Source organism: Seriola aureovittata, chromosome 11 (assembly GCF_021018895.1).
Source record: "Seriola aureovittata isolate HTS-2021-v1 ecotype China chromosome 11, ASM2101889v1, whole genome shotgun sequence".
In the NCBI taxonomy this organism is placed as follows: Eukaryota; Metazoa; Chordata; class Actinopteri; order Carangiformes; family Carangidae; genus Seriola; species Seriola aureovittata.
Window position 1 is genome coordinate 21,258,159 of NC_079374.1, and position 16,279 is coordinate 21,274,437.

General features: G+C 40.2%; 1 protein-coding gene across 7 annotated transcripts in view; it reads right to left on the minus strand.

Moving 5' to 3' along the window:
* The window catches only part of ptpn4a (protein tyrosine phosphatase non-receptor type 4a), a 68,587-nt gene that overhangs the window by 22,231 nt on the left and 30,077 nt on the right, over positions 1–16,279 (minus strand). For 2 of the 7 annotated variants that reach the window (XM_056389589.1, XM_056389587.1), the window contains exons 3-10: positions 10,396–10,500; positions 9,779–9,821; positions 8,987–9,065; positions 7,708–7,752; positions 7,379–7,431; positions 3,878–3,998; positions 3,274–3,361; positions 1,641–1,729 (exon numbers count right to left, since the gene is read on the minus strand). In XM_056389589.1, the coding sequence (XP_056245564.1) occupies positions 1,641–1,729; positions 3,274–3,361; positions 3,878–3,998; positions 7,379–7,431; positions 7,708–7,752; positions 8,987–9,065; positions 9,779–9,821; positions 10,396–10,500 (623 nt within the window). Of the gene's footprint in view, positions 1–1,640; positions 1,730–3,273; positions 3,362–3,877; positions 3,999–7,378; positions 7,432–7,707; positions 7,753–8,986; positions 9,066–9,778; positions 9,822–10,371; positions 10,504–16,279 lie in introns of all 7 variants that reach the window. The other 5 variants (XM_056389586.1, XM_056389585.1, XM_056389583.1 and 2 more) reach the window with 3 other exon arrangements.

Consider the following 16,279-nt stretch of genomic DNA (forward strand, 5'->3'; position numbering starts at 1 on the left):
ATGAACACACAAACACACACAAACTAATCCTACTGCAAATATCTTGCTGCTGTCAGACACACACTGATGTCCATACACATACATACACTCACGCACACCAGGTGCTTTGTGCATTTGGTCAGGCTGTGTGTGTTAAGCCTACACATGAGTGAATTTATCTTCCGGAGTTACAGGGGTTTGAGTAGTTACTCTCCCACCCCCGGCACCCATTAACATTTAGCCTCCCACAGTGCAGCAGCAAAGTATGGGAGATTTCCAAGAATCGATGTTTTGGAAAGAGAATGGGAGCAAGAGACATACAGAGTGATGAGAGAAAGTGAATTACACAGAGAGAAAAAGGAGGACAAAGACACAAGGAGAGCAAGCAGATTTGATGACCATAATATTTCCAGGAAACCTAGTTTAACACGAATCCCTCCTCTCCTCCCAGAAAAATCTGGTGGAATCAAATGCATAATTCTAGAAAAGATCAAATGAGGATTAAACATTAATATGCCATGTCAATAATCAATGTGTGAAAGGTTACCAAAACATTATGCAGCACAATTTTTTTCAACAAAAAGGGGAATCCTGGATGCCGTGGAGTGGAGCTGGCAGTAGACTGATTGACACAGAGGTGGGTTTCTGACAAGAACATCCCGAGTTTGATTCCCCACATCAGGGGGAAATCTGGTTGGGGGGGTGACAGAGAAGCGCGCTCTACTCTAGTCAACAATTACAGCTCAGTCCACAGAAAGCAAGGCAGCACAAGACTCCACTTTTCTCTGTGTAGCTGCTCAAAGTGACTGTTTTTGGTAGGAAAACATCAATGAAGAACACAGTTCTCATCCGCACAGATCATCTCATTCACACCTGATCGCTGCCAGGTTTTCTGTTGGCCACAGAGGAGCTTCAGTAAAGCAGCTGATTTTCAACAACCTTGCTTGTGGGCTCCCGGCAGGTGTACAAGAAACTGCTGAACTTTAGATCACACGTTTCTTTTGCATTTCTCACCAAGTCTCTGAAAGATTTTTGGTTTACAGGTACACATGCTTCTTCAAAAAAGCAAATATTTTAGTTCAGTTGTGATCTCTCTCTACTATTTCTACCTCCAACCCACATACACACACACACAATTTTCGAGCGAGGGAACTTTTGTCCCAAGGTGTCCCACAGGGTTTAGTACTTGGTCCTCTACTGTTCATCGTCCACATACTCTCCCTCGGTAATATAATCTGTCATCATGGTCTCCACTGCTACGGCGATAATTACACATTCATTAAATCCATCACCATCTCACTCTACCCTGACCAACTGCCTCACTGAAAGCCAACATCCTAAAACTGAATTGAGACAAATCTGATATGACCATTATCGGTCTCAGAGCTCTCATCAAAATCACCAGAACTTCTCTCTCACTGTCATCATTTCCCCACACATCTGCAACCTTGGAGTAATCTTTGACAGTAACATCTCTTAGAACAACACATAAATGGCAACACAAAAACAGCCTTTTTAAGCACTTTTTGGTTCTTACTCTATCATGGTTACCTACTAAATTGAAAATAGTGGTAGATAAATCTCTCAGACACACTCACATAGTTGACCTGGATACTAAATAACACATCCAATTATATGTTCTGGATGTGCGTGTCACTCACCATGGGAAGTAGTTGATCCGTACCCTGTTCTTGTAAACCACAATGCCAGCGGACATCACCCCGATGAGAATCTCTGTGTTACTCTGGTCCTGAAGAGAGGAGAACAGAGTGTGAAGAAGTATGTGTGTTAAGTGAGGGTGGCGACAGGGGAAAAGAGCCGAACAGGGGAGGAAGAGAGTACAACAACAAAAAAACAATCCAGGAAATTTTTGGATATGCTTCCTCACTACTAAAAAAAACATGTAGATGTTGCTAAAAGACCTGACTCAAACCAACAGCACAGGTTAAAGAGATGCTCTAAGAAACCCACACAGATGGAAATAAGAATTTGCGTAGGACAAGGATAGAGTGAGGATGGGTTTGAGCCAGGGTCCAATAAACATCTACAGTAAACTAGATGTTGTCCAGCATGTTTAGACTTCTGATTATCAAATTCAGAAATGTAATTCTAAACAGTATGCACCGGAGCTGAAACATGGTGCTCCTTTATGAAGACAATGAGAATGACTCTCTACGAGTTTTGATACATTTTGTCTAATAAATAATCATGAATAGCCTAAACTGTAAAACAGGCCTAAAGACTGTGATTTCTGCCTGATGAGAATATTTTTGGAGCAGCGTTTCTTTTCAGTGCTCACTTTCAAGTTTTGATGTTATATCAAGGTTCATGAACGTTTTACTTTTTTAGTTTTCTATTACGGTTTCAAAATAAAGCATTAAAGCAGGAGTAAAGATAACATAAAAACAAAAGCAAGCCCACTTCTCAGCAAATTGATGCAAGGAATGTATATTTTCATCCTCAAAATATTTAATATAAAAAATTTACCTCGTGACTTGCAAACATGTTATCTGTCAGTCTTTTCTCACACACTTTAAGTGTTTTTAAAGTGTATAAAGTTGAAGCCAAGTGTTAAACACTCTTTACACGTCACGCCATCATGTTTAATAAAACATTGTTCTAATTCCTCTAACAGCTGAAGAGCCAAACACTGGTGTCCACTGGTGACTGTTCAGCTTTCACCGTATCACAGTAGGCAGAGTAGTTTAGATGCAGTCATTTATCTTAATCGATCTTTTCTACACAGTGCTCCAAAATAAATATATTTTTAAAAAATGAATAAATAATTGATGATTATGCTGCTATGGTACAATCTGTTGCTGTTATGATGAGTGCTGAATGCTACACATTGGCATTTCTCGACATCAACATCAACTGTACACACTGCAGCTCCTCAAACCTGTTCCAGCACAGAGATGCTTGGCTCCTTCGTTACTGGCAGAATGAAAACAGTGTAGTATCAACCTTGTTGTTACAGTGGGGGAGGGAAAACCTTCCTCAGTTTGGGACTCTGTGATATCAATTTTGATCACAATTGTTGGAGGTGGATACGGACTAGATTATCGTCTTTTTGTGGGGGAGGGGGAGGAGAGATAAGGGCTACAGTGAAATCATAGATACACTACTTTGTCTGACAGGACACAAAAAACATAAACTGCAACACAGAAACACACATACACAAGCACAAACTATAAACACAACAGCTTTTAAGACACACACACACACACACACACACACAGACAAAAACACAAACACCAAAACAGGCAAGCAGACATGAAATAAAACCTGACTTACCCTTGCATAGTGCAGCTCTACCCCGTAGAGCTCCAGCGTACGTGCTGTGTTCAGATAATTAAACTCTGACTGGGCAGGAGATAGACCGCTGAGAGAGAGAGAGAGAGAAAGGAAGACAGGGAGAGAGAGAAAGAGAGAGGAGGGTACAAAGACAGGCAGGGATGGGAGGTTGTGTGTGGGAGCAAAGAGAGTGATGATGACAGGGTAGGTACAGACACAGTGTGTTAAAGAGACACATGAGGAAGGGAAAGAGAAGAAGAAAGAGAAAGGAAAAACAACAATAAAAAAATTGCCATCAGAAATAAAATGCAGTAAAATGTCAGATAAAATGTTTTTGTGTGTGTATGTGTAAGCTCACATTACACTATTTGAAGTTTTCTTTCATATTATGCCGTTATAAAACAAGTTTGCTGCTCGACAGTTGTAATTTAATGCAACAAATGGCGTCATTATAACTTGTCATGACAGGGGCTTTGCTGCTACATATATGGAAATTCAATAATCTTTTCGGGTCAAGTTCACTGTGTCAGTCCTTAATGTGTTTTGTACATGCATTAGAATATGTGTGAGATCACAGCAGTATGGTGTGTGTATGTCAGCGTACCTGTGCTGCTGGTGATGTTTGGCGACCTCTTTGTGGAAGTCTTGTGGAGGGTTGGGGATGAAGCAGAACTCGGACAGGTAGCCTTGACTATGCTCCGTTTCACTGTAGTCCCCTAACTCAGCTAGAGAGAGAAAGAGAGAGAGATTGATGTGATGTCAATGCATCACTTTGTCTTTTGCCTGGTAAACTGACAAATAATGAGACATCATCGGGAATGACAGAGAGGCCTACAGTCATTGTGTGCAGGTATGGTTTATAACTACCACTTTAGAAAATTTATTGTGGCTCATATTTATCTCAGATAAAGAAACCAGTCCAATCCATATGTAATAAAAAATATATACTTGTAGAACCAAAGAGTTAAAAAAAAATTCCATTAATGACCAAAACACAGTACAAGCAAATACTGGCCTTGTGAACCAATTTCCTAGAATTTAAACTGTTGATTACAACTTGCAGCTTGTTAGCAAAAGGTGCCATTTTGTCCTTGACATGAAAAAGTCTAGGACTAACTGTTTATTTGTGGCAGAAATGCCAAAATATGTTTCCAATGCCAAAATGGCCCATTGACAATGATGCTGACCGAAACCACCTTCACTGACAAACATCTTCAGGACGTGAACGATTGTGTGTTTTGGCTCATCATTAACTGAAATAGAACCAAACCACTGACATACAGAATCTTTTTTGTCATCATACTTAATTGAACTGGCACTTGATAACTGATACTTTTTCTCTCTCTAACACAGAAAGGTGCTGGAACAATGAATTTCCACACCTGAGCTGTAAATTTAGCCTCTGACATCCTTTTGTATTAAGCAAAGTGAACATCATCACAGGAAGCACCGCATGGAAAGACATCGAATGTGCACTTAGTATTGAAGCTTATAGACAACATTAGGAGATTAAAAGCAGAGTGCTCCTCATGTAATGCAGTAATACTGCATTATTCTTGAATATGATGTTGGGAAAGTGTGTCTGTATGTGTTACTAGATGTCCCTGCATATTTTCAGCAGAGCTACAAGGCAACACAAGATACTAAGATCCCTCATTTGTGTGAAAACTGGAAATATCTTAAAGAACAGGCGAAAATATAAATGGAAACTATAGATCATTTAGGATTACCATTCATGTTTTGGCCACTTTCTTATGAACAGAGTACTTCATATAGCAGATGGCCTGAGGCTTTAATATGTGACTCTAAATAGCAAAAGGGGGGATGAAGAGAAGAATGATGCGGATAAGAGGAAGAACCATAAAGAGAGAGAGAAGGAACACGGTGAATTCACAAAGCCATTAACTCACTAGCTAACAGTTGAAGCTCAAAAGCATCAATTCACTCAAATAGTCCCTGGTCTAACCTACTAGCCGGTAGCCTAAGCATATTGACCAATGAATCGATTCCAGTTCACCCACTTATTGATGTGCACACAGCTCCAGGGAGAAATATATGTACAGTCAATAGCTTATGTCTTAGAATACTAGGTTAACGCTGGCTTTATCCTATGCTGCAGTTATTACTTTAACAATGTTCAATGTTAAGGCCAATGAAGCACGTAGGCCAACTGACAACCTGATCTCTCTCTTTATATTCATCATTTGATGTGAAATCCATACTCTGCTATAGATTAGCTCAAAGTGGGAGAGGTTAGCTTGAGCTCAGGGTCATTGTAATGATGCTATTGACCAACAAAGCACAAACAAGATGTTCAACTCGCCATTTGTGATGATGGATTTACATTCACTGTGGGTAATTTAGTCCAATTGTGCATGCATTTGAGTGTGAGTGTGTGTGTGTGTGTGTGTGTGTGTGTGTGTGTGTGTTTGTGTGTGTGTGTGTGTGTGTGTGTACTTGTGCTTTTGCTTCAACACTGGACAGAAAAACCTGACTGTGTGTTTATTCCTCCAACATCCACTACTGTCAATATGAATAAATTAACAAATGCAACACTATGCAACTGTATGAAAACCAGCTTTAAAGACATACAACAGTTGGGTGATGTAACATTTTGTAGAAATGAAAAGCTGCATTAAAGTCCACATCCACTGCTTTAATGTGAACAAACAAAAAAAATGTGTTATTTCACGATTTTTTTTTTTTTTTTTGTCATTTTCCAGAATGCCTTCATTTCTGAGGACAGGGTTGCTATGGTTTCCAGACAGTATTTGGTCAATTTTAAACAAGAATTTAGGTCTACTGGGTGGGATTTGTGATGTTTTGAGAATGCAAAGCTTTAGTGTGGGATTTAGAGTGATCAGCGCTGGCACTTTGGGCCAAGCTAACTGAATTAGCAGCATAGCAGCTGCTTCAAGTTGTTTTTCCAAAAGCAAACATTTATCTTCATAATCTGGGCTGGCAGTGAGCGAAGTGACAACATGGACCTAGCTGCAGACTGTGTGTGTATGTGTGTTTGTGTGTCTGTGTGTGCGTGTGTGTGTAAAAGCAGTAGTGTCATGATGTTGGTAGTCTAGGCCAAATCTCTTCTCTGACCTATATACTGTAGCAGAGCAAATTCCACACAAAATACGCCAGAGAGGTGGAGGACAGAAAGAAAGAGGGAGGGAGGGAGAGAGAGAGAGGGAGGGCAGAGGGAAGCGGGTTAAGAGAGGGGGGTTTATGAGCGGGGATAAGCAGAAAGGGATGAGAAAGACTAAACAGAGATAAAAGAAGGAAACAGACAGAGGGCAATACACGCTGCGTGAAAACAGAGGGTAGCAGTAAAAGAGAAAGCGCGAGTGAGACACACCAGTGTGTCAGGAGTCATTATTCTGATGACAGAGGGGCCCAGTCAGCATTTAACCCAAACGCTAAATCACAACAGTAGATGAGATCAGCACTGGGGCTGAATGTCCACTGGTCTGTGGGTCTACAGAGAGGTTTTCTAACCGGTGGGTTAACATGAGACCATGGGGTGTTGGAACAGCATTGTAAGCAAGAGTACACCATTTTATTTGGTTGCCAACTGCATTAATGCAGCAATAGTTGTTTTTTTTTGTCATTAAAGTGCTGATACTGTTTATGGCAATTTCATCTACAGCTAGTAAACTCAATCAGACAGTACATCTAAAACATTCATGTGTTTGTTCTTTCAGCACTGAAGCTCAATAGACTCACTAATTCATGTAAATAATGTCAGATAATGTCAGTTAAATGTTCCTGTGACCTTAAACACCCACTGGACTGTTTGCACGCCATCACCCCAGCACCTTTCCATTTGCCTCTGCACAATATTTATTATTTTATTCATAAGGCTGATCCTGGACCAGTCCTAACTGCAAAAACACAAGCCACAACCTCATAGAATATTTATATCCCTGAAGTTAATAACAAATATCACCACACAGCTTAATTGAATCATAATGGCTTCAGAGCACCGACTGTTAATGTGCTGCAGCAACCACAGTCATTACATTTAACAGTGTGTGTAGCTAAAGAGAGGTCTAATGAATTGCGTTTCTATCGTTATGTAGAGTGGGTGTATCCTGGGAGCACTACTTACATTGAACAGCATAGGACGCCAGCAGTGCAGCTGTGTTGTGTGGACAGGGTAATCTGGAGCACACACACAAACACACACACACACACACACACACACACATAAAACAAACGCATACAGATGATTCAGCTTTGGATCAATATGAAAGACGTTATAGTTCTTTTCAAAGAGTCAAAATTAAACATCTTTGATCATAATAGTAATACAGAAATATGAAAAAAAACAGCATCAATAACATTATTACCTATTCTCTCAAGAACCAAGAGAGAAAAAGCAGCAGTACTTATTTTCACTGCAGAAACATCTAAGACACAGAGGGACAACATACTCACCTTCCAGTTAATATATCCTGCTTGATCTGAAGAAAATATTGGTACCTGAGGGAGGACCACATAGTGTATTATGATAAGAGACCAGTGAAGCATTACCTCTGTTTAAATGGAGTATAATATGATCTAAAGACAAGCAACCAATAGAGGCCTGCCGGTCTGATTATAGTGGTGACACTTCTAATGGAAGTGCCTGTTCTGTAAAATTAATGGACACCCTTTAGCAGAGCTCTTGTTGAATTAGTGGCACAATAAGCTTATTTGCCATAACAAGCATAAAGTAGATTTTCACATGACTCTATGGAGAGTCCTTTGATAACAGATGTGAGATGTGTGAGAAAGATTGTAAATAGTTTTACAGTTTTATTGAATTTAAAGATGAAAACTCCCCTTAATGCTCTTGACTGCGGTATTGTTAAACAAAGTGCTGCTGACACGAGCGATGTCAGAGACATAGTGTGACAAGGCTGTCAGGAGAGTTTTTGTTGTGACTTGGATGTACAATACACCAGATCGGTGTGTCAGATCCAAGGCTCACTATTCACTGTTACAAGCTGTATGCAAAGTGTTGATAAGGCTCGGGGAGCGAGGCCGTGGCTGAGAGGCTGTAACAAACACCAGGCAGAAAAGACGATATGGCGCTGTGACACCTCCTCTGCATGTTGTTTATGTAGAGGGTAGTGTTGCAGACCTTATGTTTGCAGAACTGTGGGTTGAACTATGGCCTTGATACAAAACATACCAGCTTCTCATTTTCTTTAATGAGCCTGTATCCAACGAGAGAATGAAGCTCTGGTCTTGGGAATCTGTTTTCAATAATTAGATCCCAAAAGTTATTTCAGAAAACCAATGTTTATGTTATTATCTGGTTTCCTGAAGATCTACAGAGAGGAAATATATTTACTCTTTATACAGTATACACACACTGTCCACTATGTCCCTTCTTACATGATGAGCTCTGGGAAATTATGTATCACATTTACACCTGCACACTCAATTAATTTCAATAAACAGGTTCAATTCAACTCAACAACTAGTGCATTTCTCTACCCTTGGTAATTGTAACTACATGGAGCAACATTTCAATACACCAATTTCTGCCTTTTTTCTTTTACCTTGTCCTACATTGAACTTTAATCACTGAGTGTTTCATTAGTAATACAGAGCTGTTCTTCTCAGATTCTCTTAATGACTGCCCTCTCACAGTAACACCCTACCAACAGATAATACTGAGCATTTATATGAGTGATAATCAGTACATAACAGGGAAATTAACACTTACCGTGTGTATTCTTCCTGAAGTTTACTGGGGTCAGTCACAAAGAATTTGACTCTGAAGCTCAAGTTATGGGGCGACCCTCCTACAACAAATAGTGATTGACAGTTAGAGGGATGGAACACAACTTAGCAGACCAGTAAATGATAGAAACTGTAACTTCAATGTAAACTAATATACTGCACAAGCCAACTGTATTTTGTCTTACGGTCCAACAGTGGCTGCTATTGAGATTACTCTGCTTTCAATGTTTTTGAACTTGCATCTAAAAATGTGTGAATTATTCATCTCTTATAATTCATACGATCGTATGAATGTAGCTGCTACACATAAATCTACATTTATACAAAACACATCAGCTTCTATTTTTGTACTGTGTGATATACGAAATCCTGTGGTTACTCCTCAATGAGTCAGTCAGTCAGCAGGAAAACAGAGTTGAAGCACAGTTCAATCATTGCTGGAGGAGCATTTGCAGATCTCACTTGGGCTACTTCTTAATTCTACATGCTACAAATTCCTTTACTCATTATCAAAAATAAGAGCAGAGTTGAGATGAAGTTTAATCATTGCTTACGGCAGATTCAGAATTTCAAATCACACTTGTTGTGGACCGGAGAGTTTTGCTCGAGGTGGGAGTGTGGATTTTTAACCATCACTGAGGCTAACCCTCAGACTACTGCTTCAACTACAGCCGGCAAATTTGAGAAATTCAAGCAATTCAGTTCGTCTTGACCGAAATTGCTTAAGATGGACTGGAACAGTTAGGTGAGGAGGTGTGTTGTGGATTTCACCTACTTTTTAACTGTTTCCTGATGGGTTTGTTGGGATCGAGCCAGCGCTGTAAAATATTGATTGAGAGACACTTAGAGACACCATAACGCTTCCACAGCATGACTACATGCGCTAAATTATTCACCAGTAGCCACACACACATACACACCTGTCAGAAATACTCAAACACTGTGCACATGGATACAAACACACACCAGTATATACTCACTGACACAGTCAATGTACAGTCTAGATAGTTATTATCACACAGATGGAATGCATCTGATTTTAGCAGAGACTGATTCAAATTCAGAGCATCTCTAGAGTCCCTCCTACAGGTTAACACATGTAGCGTCACACACGCACGCGCGCGCGCGCACACACACACACACACACACACACACACACACACACACACACACACACACACACACACACAAACACACACACACAACACACACACACACACACACACACACACACACACACACACACACACACACACACACACACACAAAAAGGCTAAAAGATGACCTTTTGTAATGTAAAGTCAAAGTCAATACACCCACACGATGGATTATAACAAAACTTTCAACTGTAACACCCTCAAACTTAACCTTGACTGAAAACATCACACTGACTGGTGCATCTGAGGAGTCGTCAGCCAAGTGCAGGCCAAAGTAGTCTCTCTCAGTCAGCTCCAGGTGCTTAAAGACAGCATCCAGCAACACCTGGCCATGATCCGACTTCTGTGGAAAAGGTAAGAAAACAGAGAATTCAGAATTAGTAACTATGCACAGCTCCCTTTCCTCTTCACTGCTTCCTGAACTCGTCAGTGAAAGGTCACAGAGGGAGCAGCGAGGGCACGTGAATGAGCGATGAACCGAATAAACCATATCGTGCGCCATGTTGCAGCGAAGGTCGGAGCATAGTGCTGGTGCTCCTCACATGCTGAAACTCCCTTTTCCCACCACAGATGCCTAAATTATTTAAACGCTCAGACTGCTCCAGAAACATTTCACCAAGTTAAGACTCATGTGTGATTCATCCATGTTGAGTCGTATTTAATATCTTTCCAAACTCACAGGGAAGAACATGTATAAGGAATTAAGATCATGCGTGCCTGTGGGCTAATGTCATATACAGTATTTATCTATTTTGCTACTTGGTTTGTTCAGTGACCGTGTAAAACCCTCTGACAAGTTTCTAATAACTGAGCAAAGTTAAACATAGGGATGGGAATCGAGAATTGGTTCCAGTTGAGAACCGGTTCAATCTGGTTCGATCCATCGACATCATTCGCCTTCATTCTTAATGATTCCCTTATCGATGTCTTCCACTTAGTTCCACATGCCTTGTAAAACAATGATGTCACGCTTTCGCAAGAGGCAGCACGAACAACAACGAAGGAAATGTGGCTTCATTTCAAAACAAAATGACGCTAAAAGTGCAACATGCAATTTCTATGGCACTAAGATTTCAAGAAAGGGTGGAAACTCCAGCAACATGCTGAAACAGAGAGCTGAGAGCCGTTTTTCTTTTTCTATTTTTGTAAATTTATACAAGGCAGATCTAAAGAGGCAGACAGCACCCCCTCATCGAGGGATTGAACTACTACAGAGCAGTAATCTATCTTGTTCAGTGTTCAAAGACTCATAATAAAATTTGTGTTGTTGACACTGAAAACCTGCAAAGGCTTACTTTTTTCCACAACAAAAATCCACAGGAATCGATAATAAATTTTTTAAGAATCAGATCGATAAGCAGAATCGATAATGGCATTGGTATCAGTAAAATCTTATCAATTCCCATCCATGGTTATACAGCCCTAAAAAAAAAAAAAAAAAAAAAACAAATTTAAACCTGTGGATCTAATATCTTCAGTCAGCATTTCTGAGAAGAATGAATGACTCCTGACTTAGAACAGATAAAGTACGTACTCTGTACAGCCACAGTGAATTTTAAAACCAATAACACATAGACGTAATTACATACCAGCTTGTGAATGTGAATCTTGGTTTGTCTTTCTGCATTCAGAAATCTAATGACTAGGCTTGTAGGCAAAGCATCTGATTGCACTATGTTACATTCATAAATGGAAATCCAAACTTTAAAAATGAGTGTAGTTCATTCATATATGGAATTTGTGGGGGAGCTGGATGAAAAACTTGCAATGAAGATTCATTCATAACATTACAACTTCTTTTACCTAAGTGGAAACTTCTCAGTAAAAACATGTGTGGGCAATTATATGATGACATAGAGAAGAGTCAGATGTTTCACACTGAGGAAAAACGACTCTGAGAAAAGCCAAAGCACTCCACTAAAAGACTGAAACCATCATCTGTCTGTGGTCAAGCTTGCATAAAGGAGAGACGTGGAAAGAGGAACACTTAGAAAAAGACACAGTCATTAATTACAAGTAAATCAATGACTGTGAACCTTAACATGATTTAACTTCTGCTTTCAGAAGTCTACTGCAAAGGTTTTGGTTGGAAAATGCGCAGCACTTCTACATGTTGTTCACTTGGTTTAGGATGGTTTATGCTATGCCAATCCTTCGCTATCATCAAACAGGCAGCAAAAAGCATATCTGCACGCTTTGAAGGAAAAACATCTTCCTTTTATTCTTCTTTACCTTAGTTGTTTTGCCCATCATCACCATCAGTGATTTTTTTCCTCACAAACACTAATGACACCTTAACAATTAAAAGCAAAACCTCATATGCAATCAGTAAACCAGTTGTAGCCTTTCAATGGAACCAGTGAATAAAATGATACAGAGTTAATAGAGAGCCACTGAGAAAGACGGGACAGAGAGGGGTTGGAGGAAAAAGGGGGATGAAAGGCTGTAAAAAAGGGGAAAAAAAGAGTGAGGAATAATTTATTAAGCAGATCATTAATATCACATTGATTCATGAGAGAGTAGTGAGGGCGAGAGGATAAACTGTTGGCCCACAAGTGGAGCAGAAATTCACACCTGATCCAGCTGCGACTTTGAGAGAGGGAGGGTGGGATAGAGTGTACAACTCCATCAGAGCTCCCATGGGAGAACAGTTAGACACACACACAGGTTAACACATGTAGCTTCACACACACACACACACACACACACACACACACACACACACACACACACACACACACACACACACACACACACACACACACACACACACACACACACACGGCTACTGCTCTCATCCAAGTCTCCCCTTTCCCTTGGTGACACACTTTTACAGTCTAGCATGTGTGAGTAAAATGTGCGTGTGTGTGTGTGTGTGTGTGTGTGTGTGTGTGTGTGTGTGTGTAGGGAACGAATGGAATGATAGTTGACAGTTTACATGTTGACATGGCAGCCCTCTAGGATCACCGGCAGTCTTTTAGTGCTGCGGTGTGTGTGTGTGTGTGTGTGTGTGTGTGTGTGTGTGTGTGTGTGTGTGTGTGTGTGTGTGAGATCTACTACTTTCAAAGCCTTATTAAGTGAGTCAACTCTGATACCCTCTGCTCCTTCCCCCCTTCTTGCTTTCTTCCCTACAGCTTCACTATCATGTCTGGATGATAACAAAAAACAAAACAAGAACCTGTTAAAATATTTATCTCCATATGAAAATCTCATACTATATTACTGTGGGAGAATTTGAAATTATGTGAACTGAAAGTGTCTTTACCCTTCGAAAACGTTGAGGTTGCATTGTGTTGAACTATGGTCAAGAAAAATAGACGTTCTCAGTTCACGAGAATCAGGCCATCTGACTGACCTGTGATCTATTGTTAAGAATTTGTACTTTGCTTTGAAAAAAGGAACTATGAGAAAATTCTCAGAAAATACCGGTGTGGACAGATAAACACTTCCAAACACACGGCCTGATTGGTTGATTTCATGACAGCGCAATAAACTAACTGATAACTGGTAACTTCATCTGAAAAGTCTGATGATTTAACCTACAGACAAAATGGAGAAGTGAAAAAACAAGTCTCTGGTATGATGCTTTGCCATGTAAGACTGTACCCACATGTCTGAGAGACTTTGTATGAGTCTGTGTGTGTGTGTGTGTGTGTGTGTGTGTGTGTGTGTGTCCACTACTTCCCCTTTGTATGAAGCCGCTTTTCAAGTTGGATGTGGGCGCCCTCTGTGCACTTTTTATACTGTGCTCCCAGGAAACCCATCGCCACTCTGTATATATGTATGTGTGTATGTGTGTGTTGGTGCTAGCCTCTTTTGGTATTCTAAAAGCATGCAAGTCAAATGTGTGATCGCTCTGCTGGAACAAACAGCTATACATTGTTAAAACTGAGCCAGGAACATACACACCGGCAAGCACACACACACAATTTCACACATTTTTTCTCTGTACTTTTACACAACAAACAACAGCAGCAACAACTCCATAGTGTGGACAGCTCATGGACTCAGTGATAGACAGAGTCATAAAGAGTGAGGACAGAAAAAGTAAAAGGGAGCGAGTGAAAACTAAAGTAAAGGGAAGACAGAGAGTCATAGAGAACATACAGAGAAGGGAAAAGGAGAAAAGGAGTGATTGACGATGCACTGAGTGTGTTGTGTGTATGTTTGTGTGTATGTGTGTGTGTGTGTGTGTGTGTTGTGTGTGTGTGTGGTGTGTGTGTGTGTGTGTGTGTGTGCGCGCACGCGAATGGGAGAGACAAACGCTCTTTGTGCAGTCCACCAGCACCATTGGCTGTAATAGTGTCTGTGTGCGTGAGAGCGAGGACAGAAGGGGAAGACTTGTTGATAGAGAGCAATCACAGCGCAAGAGACTGGCTGAGAAACTGTGAGAGGGAGATGCTCTGATAAGTTCCCCTCACCCTTAGGGTTTATCTACAGTGTAAGGGGGGAAAAAAACCCCAGACATCAATAACAGTGGGCAGACCTGAAATGCAAAGTGGCACTTGAGGGGAAAACCCCAGTATCTTTTTGTGGCAGGTTAACAATAAAATATGCAAAATGTGACACATTTATTTCCCTCCTTCCACAGGAAACACAGCTCAGTGTCTGTGTGTGTGTGTGTGTGCGTGTGTGTGTGCGTGTGTGTGTGTGTGTGTGTGTGTGTGTGTGTGTGTGTGTGTGTGTGTGTGTGTGTGTTAGTTAAAGAATGATGGAAATTCAGGGATGCATGAGGAAGCTTGTCCAGACAGGAAGAGAACTACGTGAAGGAGGAGTCATTCACATCTACCTCTGTCTCGGTGTGTTCAAAACACACATACACACACTCACTCACCAAATTCATAGAATTTGAAATGCTTTATTTGAATCCTCCACTTCAAAAGACATTCAAATAAACAGGATTCAGAAGTTGTAATAAACTGTATATCGATATTCTTTGATGATTATAGATAAAGAAACAGCTTGCGTCACAGTCAACCTGCTGTGATGGAGCCTGTTAGTCATAGTTCACTAATATCTTCAAGGCTGCTAAACATTATCAACACAAATCTATACTCACATTCTATTTAGCTAATGGATATTTTTAAAGGTCCTATATTGTATAAAGTGAGATTTCATGTGTTGTTTGATTACAAAGCAGGTCTAGGTTCCATATTAATATTGTGAAAGTATCAAAGTGTTCAGTCCACAGAGAAATGCACACAGCCTGTATTCAGAAACTGAGCCTTAAAACCAGCCGTCAGGACTTCTGTAACTTTGTGATGTCACATCAGAACAGTCACGCTCAGCCATGACCTAAGCCCCGCCTACCTGGACCCACCATCCAACCTTGCAGGATTTGGTTTCTCTGAGTGTTTACCTGCAATCTGCTATATTTTTTATTGGATCAATCAGAAAACTCAGTCAGAGGCTAAGAGCCTCTCTTCTGATTGGCTCACAACCTGTTGTTGCTAGAGTTAGATGGTTTTTGGTACTTAAAACCATATATATATATATATATATATATATATATATATATATATCTTCTAACGGATATCAAAACTTCAAATTAAACACTGTTAAAGTGTAAAATATGGGACCTTTAAGAGGGGATTGCGACTGGACCAGTTGAGCATAAAAGGCTCCATGAGAATGGCAATTCAGAAAATGAAATATAAAGTATATATACTGCACCTATACATACACTGTCAGACAAACGCTCCCACAGCTACACCCACCCCACAACACAAACACAAATATCTTGCACTTTTCTCCTTCTAACTCTAACACATAAAAAAATTAAATAATTTCACAAACACTGAGCAGCTGTAGTCAGAAAATTGGGCTCAGCCAGTAACAGAGATGACCCGTCAACTGTTGAAGCATTTGATATTAGGACTAAAAGAATAAGTGTCTGAGATGATGGGTCACTGGTCAACTATATGCAACTAGACTGTGTAGTCATTGTGCGTGAGAATATTGAACATCCATCTGTACTCTGCTTATAGTAACAACTGAAGACATTTAAACTGAAAGTTTGTTATTGCTTTTTTCTGTATTTGCCCTTTAATAGGACTGGGTATCAAACCTCAGTTCTTCCTGTACTGATGTCATATTTTTTACCTTTTGATGAAATAGCT